Source organism: Solanum tuberosum, unplaced genomic scaffold (genome assembly GCF_000226075.1).
Source record: "Solanum tuberosum cultivar DM 1-3 516 R44 unplaced genomic scaffold, SolTub_3.0 scf00098, whole genome shotgun sequence".
Taxonomy (NCBI): Eukaryota; Viridiplantae; Streptophyta; class Magnoliopsida; order Solanales; family Solanaceae; genus Solanum; species Solanum tuberosum.
In genome coordinates this window covers 1,188,253-1,199,166 of record NW_006239026.1, presented here as the reverse complement: position 1 = coordinate 1,199,166, position 10,914 = coordinate 1,188,253, and the positions used below count along the sequence as shown (strand labels likewise).

At 28.8% G+C, this 10,914-nt stretch overlaps 2 protein-coding genes across 2 annotated transcripts in view; both read left to right on the top strand.

The window, feature by feature from the left end:
* The window catches only part of LOC102590101 (tobamovirus multiplication protein 3), a 6,869-nt gene extending 4,090 nt beyond the window's left edge, over positions 1 to 2,779 (top strand). The window contains exons 8-11 of the mRNA XM_006348441.2: positions 788 to 851; positions 935 to 988; positions 1,324 to 1,401; positions 2,271 to 2,779. Of these exons, the coding sequence (XP_006348503.1) occupies positions 788 to 851; positions 935 to 988; positions 1,324 to 1,401; positions 2,271 to 2,363 (289 nt within the window). The 3' untranslated portion in view covers positions 2,364 to 2,779. The remainder of the gene's footprint in view (positions 1 to 787; positions 852 to 934; positions 989 to 1,323; positions 1,402 to 2,270) is intronic.
* A 7,280-nt stretch (positions 2,780 to 10,059) lies between these two features.
* LOC102589772 (transcription factor bHLH111) overlaps positions 10,060 to 10,914 on the top strand; it is a 6,073-nt gene continuing 5,218 nt past the window's right edge. Inside the window, exon 1 of the mRNA XM_006348440.2 lies at positions 10,060 to 10,596. Within this exon, the coding sequence (XP_006348502.2) occupies positions 10,238 to 10,596 (359 nt within the window). The 5' untranslated portion in view covers positions 10,060 to 10,237. The remainder of the gene's footprint in view (positions 10,597 to 10,914) is intronic.

Sequence of the window (10,914 nt, the reverse complement as noted above, 5' to 3'; positions counted from 1 at the left end):
CACGAGGATATAAGTCGTGGTGTGGGGGGGGGGGGGGAAGGAAAATGAAAGAAAACATACCCTAATATGGTGAATTAGAGAAGAGAGGAGAAAATTGGAACCTTCGAGAAATGACTGGAGAGCTCTTTAGGAGGAGAGATGAGTGGAGGAGTATCCCATTCTTGACCAACTAGTTTGACAATGCTACCATTAACCTCTGCATTACCCTTGTTGCATTCGAATCTGCTATATTAATCATCTTTATCCTCCTAGCTGAAAAGTGGAGGATTCCCCATTGAAGTCTTCCATCATCTCTAAAGAGTACTCTAGAGTGAAGTTCCTAATACATAGGAAAGAAATTGGCAGGTGTTAGATTGAATGAATGCAGCAATATCACGGCAGTAATGGATGTCAAACATATAAAAGAGTAAAATATCTTCAATTACACTTACTTTTAGTGAAAGTTCATGTGACCTTTTATTGCCCTGCCTAATGAAAGTTTAAAGTCTTCTCAAGCATGATCTTAGTTCATCGGTACGGTCGTAGAAAGATGCATAGTATTGTTGAACATGCTGTTAAAAAATAAAAGTAGCAATTTAAATATTAAGATACTGCAAAAAAAGTTCTTACTGTACTGCATATAGCACATGTTTGTTTAGTTTGTGGATTGACCTTTGCTATATCACACTTGACTACCTTGTTTACTCTTATGCTTGAATACTTGGGTCCCTGCAACTTTTATGTCATTCATATTTATCCTTCAATATCACCTTACTATTTGGCTTGATATTCTTTCACTTCCTTCCAGGCTTTTCCTTATGTTACAGCGGTTTCCAGTAGAATCAAGAGGGAGACGCAAGAAGCTACAGGAGGTATATTATTAGTATTTTTTGTTTCTAGGTATTTTTCATTCTAATTAGGTCTTTTGACTTCTCCGACATTTTGGCTTCTGTAGGTTGGCTATGTAACGACAATATGTTTTTCATGCTTCCTCATTAGATGCGTTATGGTAAGTCCATATTCCTTGTGAACTAACCAATTTTTAGCTGATCATAACTAACCCATGTTTGTAGTGTGAATGATATCTATGTTTTGCTTTAGATGGTTTCTTTTTTGTCTAAAACCTTTCTTGATACAATAAGTTACTCTTAGCTGAGATGCGTGCAAGCTGGGCCAGACACCCTTTTTTTCAAAAAAAAAAAATGTCTTAGCTGATGCATTGATTTTCTTTCTATAGGGCAATCCTTTCACAAATTTTTTCCTTTCTTTCTATAGGGCATAAAGCCTATTTGGTTATTCTATATGGCTTAATTGTTAGTCCCTCTCTTATTATCTTTGCTACAGATGTGCTTCAATGCATTTGATAAAGCTGCAGATCTTGATGTGTTGGATCATCCGATTTTGAATTTGATATATTACCTGGTGAGTTCCATATCGCTGAACTTTTATTAGTACTTCTTTAGGTAAACATATTGGTTGTTGTGCCATAATCAAAAGAAGTATTGGCAGTCAGTATAATGTATATAATTATTGCCAAATCACGACTAAATTGGATAATTCACATGATATGTCAGCTTGTGGCACCTTACAATCAGTTTTATGAGCCAAAATTCTGTTTGGCTCCTTTTCTATTTAGTCTTTTGAGTTGAGATGGGAGTTTCTTACTTGTGCCATGAATTCAGGTTTCTTTCACTTTGTTGACATTTTGTATAAATTGAAAATTGGATTCAAAATCTTAAGATTATGGTGAAATATTTGATTACACAAGGAGTGGGAATCCTGTTCTGAAATTAAAGCATGGTTATTATTTCGGCATAATACATAAACCAGCACTTAAACTTGGCCTCAACAGGCAAGTAAGCAATTCAACTTTGAGAGTGTACATCTAGACACCTCAACTGGCAACTAAACACTCCAACTCGTCCCCACTATATTTTGTGGACACCCCTAATGTGGCACATAAATTTTGGAGGTGTCTAGATGATCATTTTGTAAGTTGGAGTGTTCAACTGACACAGCGGAGACGAGTTGAGGTGTCTTGTGTGCATACTCAAAGTTGGAGTGGTTACTTGCCAGCTGAGGCCAAGTTTGAGTGTCTGCTTATGTATTATGCCTATTATTTCATTTGATCGTGTCCTATCTAAACCTTGGTTTGATCCAAATTTCAAATCATGAGTATATACTTAGACATGGTGTTTTTTACTTTGCACTTGGGGGTAGAAAGTGGAGAAAATGGAGTAATACTTTTCTATATGTTTTGAGACTAAGCAAACCTTTTAAACTCTTTGCAGTTAGTGGAGATACTGCCTTCTTCGCTTGTCCTTTTTATTTTGAGAAAGTTGCCTCCAAAGCGAGGGATCACACAATACCACCCTATTCACTAATACGTTAAGAGGGTAGATAATGATGAAAAAATCAAGCTCCGGGATCAGGTATTGAGTAAATTGGCTTTTACCTGGATGTGACTTGCTAGCAAGAAATACAAGAGGAGTGATAATGTAAATTGGAGTATGGTTCGTGTATACTGAAATATCCGTCTGTCCTCACACTAGGCAGATTGTAGCTCTGTTTTGTATTACTAGTTATAGAAGGAATTGTGAAGTATTTTACGATCTTTAGTGTATTATTTCGCCTTTGTATGTGTCAGAGTTCAATTGAATTCATTTTTTCTCCTGAAATTTCATGTTGTTCACAGTTTGGGTCTGTAATCATTTGGCTCGGTTATGAGTTAGCACAGATATCCTCATTGTTGGTTACATCGATTACAATTGTAGCAAGATCAATAATTGTTGTTGTATCCTGTGTGATTCATAGTAGACGATGTTTTACTGATTCATCGAACGAGTAAAGATTTCGTAGTACATACCTGGGACAGAAATGTTGTGCTTCGATCTCTCGTTTATGTACAGTCGTGCTTGCTGATTTCTCGATTATCGATCGAAATATAGCTTGGTTGAATGGATGGATGTATCTCCTTTTTGTTCTTTTGCAATTCTGCATTTCCAACATTTGTTTGCAAGGCATTTTTGACTGTTAGTTATTACTATTAGAAAGGTTGTTGATATAAGTTGATCATTTCTGGCTAATGATTTTGCCTCTAATTTTTGTGACTTTGTCTTTAAGTTAGATTGCACTTGATTAAGGATGATGAATGATTTTTCAAGCTTACTATGCATTTGGTTGTAGGATTTGGGACCCCAACAACAACTTCAACATATTCCGTGTAATTTTACGAGTGGGGTAGAGTGTACGTAAACATTATTTCTATTTGAAATTTGCCTTTGTTTATAAAATTAACTTCAATTTCAAATTCCAAATTTTCAAAGAAGTAGGATTTCAAATTTCAAGATATGATTCCAATATATTTTAAATATAGAACTTGACTCATAAGTTTATGTTTTACAAAATAAATTATGCTTGACGTGAAGATATTGTTGGTATCATGTGGAGAATTATATGGAAGAATAGCTAATTACTAATACTATTATTGATTTATTGGATTATGAATTACTATAAAATTATGTGTATTTGAAAATTTAGAAACACCTGTAATTGCAAACATTTATTTTTAAAAGGATTATGGAGATATGTAAATTAATTCAGTGTCTTAGAATATTTCGATATCTTGTTTATGAACTGTGATTTTATCTTTGGTAAAATTGTATAGGAATTGAGAAAGATTTTATAGTTTTCACAAATTATGAAGTTTTCATGTTTATGAGAAGAAATACAACTTAAAAAATTCAAATTACATATTCAAAAAAGATTTCAACTTCAAATCAATTTGATTTGAAATCACATCCCAATGTGTCCCCAATGAAAACAAGGGTTGTGGTGGAGTGGGTAAGCACTCCTTCATCTTTAATCAAATGTCTTGGATTCGAGTCCTCTTGTATATAAAGTCACCTTTATTAGGGAGCGTTTTACCACAATATGCGGAGAAAAAAAATTGTTCCATAATGGTAGTTACGGTTGGATAAAATCTAATAAGTTTGATTTAAACTTTATATTTTATTAAAATAAATTATTTAATATATAAGTAATCTGGAATTCAGTTTTTGATCCTTTTAATTTGGTAATACTTACTCCCTCCGTATTAGTTTATGTGACATTATTAATTATTTGTTAAAAATAATATATTTCTATAATTATAAATAAATATTAATTTGATCATTAATAAGAGAATTTTGCAATCATGCAATTATTATAATTTATATTTAAGATCACAAATTCAGAAGTTTTATAACTAAATAAGCACTATGACATATTCAAAATTACAAATTTCATTTTTTTTTAAAAAAAAATTGTGTATTAAATCTGTATTGATTCAAATTATATATATGAACAGAAATGAAGAAATGATAAGTTATGAGTTTTTTTTTCTTTGTTTTTGAATATTCATATTAGAGCACGACAAACTACAGTGAGACCATATTGGTTATAAGTTATGAGTTGGTGTGGTGTATGTGAAGATGCATGCATCTTTATTCTTTACTAGTTTAATCTAAATTTTCTAAATTTTATATGATAAGATAAAAGGATTTCTCACCCTTTTTTTTTTCTTTTTTTAAAATTTGACATTTTTTTAAAAAAAAAATTGTTTATTTGGACATCTTTATTAGGAAACTTTTCTTGAATTTCCACTAAAAGAAAGTAAGGGACCACAATTCCGAGTGGATTTACACAAGGAAAAAAGTTAAAATTATAAAATACGTTTCCTCTTGTATAATATATATTGTACTATATAACCAAAAAGTTTGTTTTTATTTTTTATTTTTATAAAAAAAAAAGTCTTTTTGAATTGTCTTAAATAATTATTATTTTTATGTTATATATCACATGAGTATCTGTCTCAATATATATGATACACTTTCCGTTTCGATCTATTCCAAAAGAACATAACTTTTTATATTTTAAAAAATATAAAATAACTAGAATCTTCTCATAATTCTATACCTTTACAAATGAGATGATTCACAAATATACAAATTTTATGACTTATTTTGAGTCATAATTCTTTTTAAAAAAAAATTTCTTAAATTATGTGCATGCATAGTTAAAGGTATATAGTTTAAAATGAGACAAAATCTAGTATGATTTAGTTTTTTTTTAGTTTTTTTATCATAAAAGTATAATATGCTTTTGGTAAAAAAATTCCCTTGGATTTTTAAATATAATTTGAGATGGTGAATACTATAACTACTCTTCGTTCACTTTTACGGTTTCATTTATAAAAAAATATTATTTTTTAAAGAATATATGTTGTGTATAAGTAAAGGTGAAGAAGAGAGTATAACTCTTACAAATTTAGTAATTATACACATGGACGAAGCCACCTTATGCAGAGGGTTCGTCTAGTATACACTATACAAATGAATTTAATTTAACATATTTTTAATATAATTTTAAAAAATTAAATATATTTTTCATCAAATTTCTAACTTCGCCGCCACTTCATATCTCCAAAGGCCCTCCAATATTCTTCTTGATTTTCCTCCTTTCAATTACCGGCCACCCACTCAAAAGACAAAATATTAAAAAGGTCAATATCTATATTAATTACCAGTACTATATTTATGTGGCCACTCAAAAGACTATTTATAAAAAGTAAATAGGGTCAACATCTATATTAATTTAGTATATTTATGTGGTTATTGCTGGTTTATAAGTTAACAAGAAAAAATTCCAACTTTAGTACACAACTTTCCACATAGTATACAAAGAGAAAATGAACTCTTATGATCACTTATGAATTAAATCGATAAATTAATTTTTTAAATTTTTTTAGGTGTAAAAATGAATCTCTTATAAAAGAAGTTATAATAATAATAATGTACCAATCTAATCTTGCTAGGATTTGAGGAGGGTGGTATGTACGCAACCTATTTCTTCTTATAACGATAAAGAGACTGTTTCCGATAAATCAAAATTAAAAAAAAAAACCAATGTAAAAATTGGTAAGGTGTTTTTTGCCATTGGATATGCCTAATCTCATAGTATATCCAAATTTTTTTAATAAAAGTATAAAGTTTGTGCACATTCTTTTGACACATGTCTACAAAGGTTGTACTAATAACTAAGTTGATTATAATATTCTTGCAACTAAGAGGCATATGTTATATGATTGGACAGCAATTCCACTAAGCTAATGGAGATATATGTCTTATTGCTTTTTTGTTTTAGGTTTTGATTTGTTTGTATTATATATATTTTTTCACCTATCTTTGATATTAATATTGCATCTATGATGTTCTGCTCGTGAGGAGAGGAATGCTGGAAAGTGGAATCCTTTCATTGGTGAGAGTTTAATATTTGAAAATTTAGAGAAGATTCAAGTCAGAATTTAAAATCTATGAGTTCGTGATTTTTATCTCTTTAAAGTTATTGAATTTGAAATTAATAAGCTCAAAAGATTTTAAATATAAATATAATATTATAACTAATGTTATTGAGTTCAGCCAAACTTATAGTCAAAACACTAACTTCACCATTATTGAAAATCCTAAAGAAAGTTCGTATTTTCTCTAAGTTCCCTATGTTTAACGTGACGCATCCAGGCCCCCTCCCTTGAAAGCTCCTGGTGCTGCGACTATCACCGGTAAGTTGTGTCGGATAAATAACAAGATTAAAATAAACTGTAAAAGCAACTAAGTCAACGCCTATTTGTTGTGGATTTACTATTCCGGACGCTTGAATCTATTCCATCGCAAACAACCGAATATACTATTGCAATTCTACAAGGTATAATTATTCTTAAAATCAGTGTTTACAAAAATAATATTAATCATATGCTTATCATTAATTTGCTCTTCGAATAACAATTCATGTGCATAGAGTGATAATTATATCTTCATTTTAATCCATAGGAGTAGATCAACCATAAAAGCAATGGGGCAACTAGTAGCTTTGTTACAAATTACTTGGTTATATTAAAATTTTCACTTTAATAGGTATATATGTAATCGAATCATAATACAGATATCGATAAACAAAATAATATAAGCAATCCTAAAATACATTTTTTTTTGGAGAAAGAGAGTTTCGTGGATGGGGTACAAATTTTGTTTATTTCACTTCTTTTGTCGACTTCCTATTGGATATATTTAAGTTATAAAGAAAATAAAGTATGTCATATATTTTATTGCAATCCACAAACTTTCCCCCTTCTTTTGTCTTTGGAGAAAGACAAGCCTAACCTACTACTCCATTCGTTTCAAAATATTTATTGTATTTAGAAGAATATTTAATTATTTTATTTATTTGTATCTTAAGAAATATTTTTTCTTCATTAATATTAAATATTCTATATTGAGGTATTTGTAGTTTTTAAAAATAATTACGTACTAATAAATAAGTTTTCTTGAGGAAATTTGGATAAAATTCTAGTATTAATTTTCAAATTAAAATTTTGTTATTAAATCTGCGTATTACGAGTATTATTAACTCAATATATCCAATAATACTCGATTGCCTTCAATGATGATTTGAATTATAGCACAATTCGATGGACTATTACATGAAATTACTTTTTTCAATTTTATTAAGAGTTACCTAATTATCGCGATTTTTATTAATAATTATATAATTCATACTTTTGCAAAAATACTAAATAAAATTATATATATATATATACAAAGAGAAAAATTGTTCATTGCTGCAGAAATAAAATATTGATTAGACAGATGACTTCCAAATCGAAACAAAGTAAAGTGGAAAAACTAAAGGCTGAAAGCAACATAAACAATTTTTTTTAAAAAAATTAATATATATAGCACCAAAGTAATATAAAGTGTATTTTATTATTTTACTTTTTGATTAATCAATTATTTAATTATTTCGTTTTTTTTTTTGGATTTATATACACCACAAAAAAATTCTAAAACTATTCCACCAATAGTAAGTCAAAGTTAGTCATCCCTCAATTCCAAATTGGACGTCCTACTATGTTTTTAATTTCAAGAATTCAGCATTTACAATATTGTTACATATGTGCTACATAATTAAAACAGTACGTGAGCTGGATTCAGAATTTTTGTAAAATGATTCGGTCCATATTCAGTATAAGCGTTAGAGCATTTAAAAAGTTTTCCCATAGTGAAAGAGGATTGAGAAAAATACAACTATAGTATATCAACCACAATAAACGTTGATCAATAAAATGTGAATCGAACAGATAAATATTGAAAACATCTAAATAGTAAGTCCTTACTCCAAAATGAGTGCTATTCTATTTTGTTCTGATAGCACAATTGAAACGATAGTTTTTCTCCCCATGTGAAAATGAAGCGATATAATTTTTTATTTTTTTTTAAATTCAAGTGAAGATTCACGATTATGACAATTTTTTAAAATTAATGATAAATCTTGTGGCTGCAGTATCATAATTTAGATTCAAATATCTAAGTTGTTTTATTGCTAATATTAATTTAATCTACTAATCATTTTCACTCAAAGGATTTGACGAAATGAATCTCATATGTAGACATAAGCTATATAACAAAATGTAAAACATGTCAACTTTTTTTATAATGATAATCCAAACATTCTTTTAAGTATTTTAATTATAAAATAATGATTTAGATACAATACTTTTCTATGTTGTCTTATATATTATAAGGAAAATAGTTTGATATATTCTTTTAATTTTGCAATTTAGAGTTGATATATTTTTTGTCAGAAAAACATTGATATATTCTTTGTTAGAAAAGTAGCTTGTATATACATTTACTATTACATAAATGGTCCAAATATATTCTTTCCGTTTAATGAAAAATTAAAAATAAATAAATTATATATATACTTTTTTGAGAATCAAATCTAGAGGAGTTTTGGGGGTATATTTTATAATGTTTTTTTTTATTATAAAAGGTGATTTAAAGTCAAAGAATTAGAAGGAAACAGAAAGAGGGTGAAAAGTAATTAAAGGAATATGAGGACTAGGGATAATTACAAGTGACAATCAAATTATAATCATTTGGTATGAGGGATAATGATAATAATTTTGTAATAAAATATTAAATTAATTTATTCTGCATTTGATTAGGAGTATTTATTAATGACAAAATTATTTATTTCACTATTTATACTATTAATGATATGATAATTAGCTATTTCATATATATATATGGTGGGATAACTAATCTCATTGAATATCTTATATTTCTATGAATGAGATAACTTTGTTTATCTATCTCATCTCCTGTACCAAACGACAATAAATTGATTGTGGTGGAAAGCTAACTAGCTAAGTTATCTTCTTCTTGTTTTTTAATGATAAAATTCTCACTTTCGTTCACCTTTACTTGTTCATTTTAGTATTTAAAAAAAATAAAAATTAAGTTTAATATCCTAAGGTTTTAACATTAATTTTCCATTCCAACCCACTTTTCAAGTTCATTGAGATTATACGCGAATTAAGTAGAAATAGGGAAAACAATTTTTTTTATTGAATGTGTCCTTACCCTTCAACACATCTCTTCTGCGTTCCAATATTTGTAGCCTCCATTCCCACCGCTCCACACACCCTACCCCCACCTCCTAAATATGAGTATAGTATAATAAACAACTCATTGTATTTCTTGATTACTTAATGGACATGATGATATTTACTAAGATAATACATATTTTAAGACGACAAAAATACAACGTAAAAATAATTTATCATGTGTTCAGAGACCTGCCAATGTATTAAGCCCGTTTGGATTGGCTTAAAAAAGTAATTTTTAAGTTAAAAATAAAAAAATCAAACTGAAATGATTTTAAGTCAAAAAATAAAAAGTAGGGGGAGAACTACTTTTGGTTTCTGACTTATTTTAAGTCATTTTTTACCTTGTCAAACACTTCGTAACTTATTTTAAGTTATTTTTTTATATTTGTCAAACACTTCCAGAAGTCAAAAACTGACTTAAAAATAGGTTTGACCAACTTTTAAGTCAATCCAAACACTGTCAAGTTTTTAAAAGATTTCATGTCCCTCATACCCCTCCCCACCCCTTCCCCCCAACTATATATATTACAATAATTGCCCACAAACTCTTAGTGCTAAAAAGCTAGAAACATTTAATATTGTCCACCCCAAAATTGTTCTAATACCTACCAAAATACGTCACCAAAAAAAAAAAAAAAAAAACCCCACAAAAACATCTCTTTAAATTCCATTCATTCCCCCATTGGCTTAAAGAAAGAAAAAAAAAAGTTTTAAAAACATTGTCCACCCATTGTTAGAAATTAAGAAAAATCAAAGCATATAGTATAAACCATGTCTAGTGAAAAATCTATTCTTGAATACTCCAATTTAGCCAACAACAATAATCCAAATTGCTATTTGATGTCACAAAATTGGTGGCCACAAGTAGACAATAATACAATTTTTCATCCAATTTCTACTAATTCATCTTTGTCTTCATGTAATACAAATAGAAGTTCATCATGTGAAGAAGATGTTATATCTATTTCTAATAATAATAATGGAAATAGTGTAACAAATAATAATAATAATCTTCATCAATATCAATTTCTACTTGGTGTTGATGAGATTAATAATAGTTCTTTGATTAGTGGAGAAATTGCTGCTAATTCTCATGATCACAATCAACATATTTGGAGCCAACTTCTCTTGTGAGTTTTGATTATCTCTATCTCTTTTATGATAATTACATGTAACTTTTCATAATAAGTAAAGTTGGTATGTATCTGAAACAATTCTATTTCATATTATTTTGTTATGCCCGTACTCGAGTCGTCTCTCTTTTTATGATAATTACATGTAATTGTTTATAATAAGTAAAGTTGGTTATGTATCTGAAACTACTCTATTTCATATTGTTTTGTTATACGATACCTGGGTCAAGGGTATTTTGATAACATCTTCTCTATCTTCACAAAGTAGGAATAAAATCTTGCATACACGGACTTCATCTCAGATTTTTTTTTTGG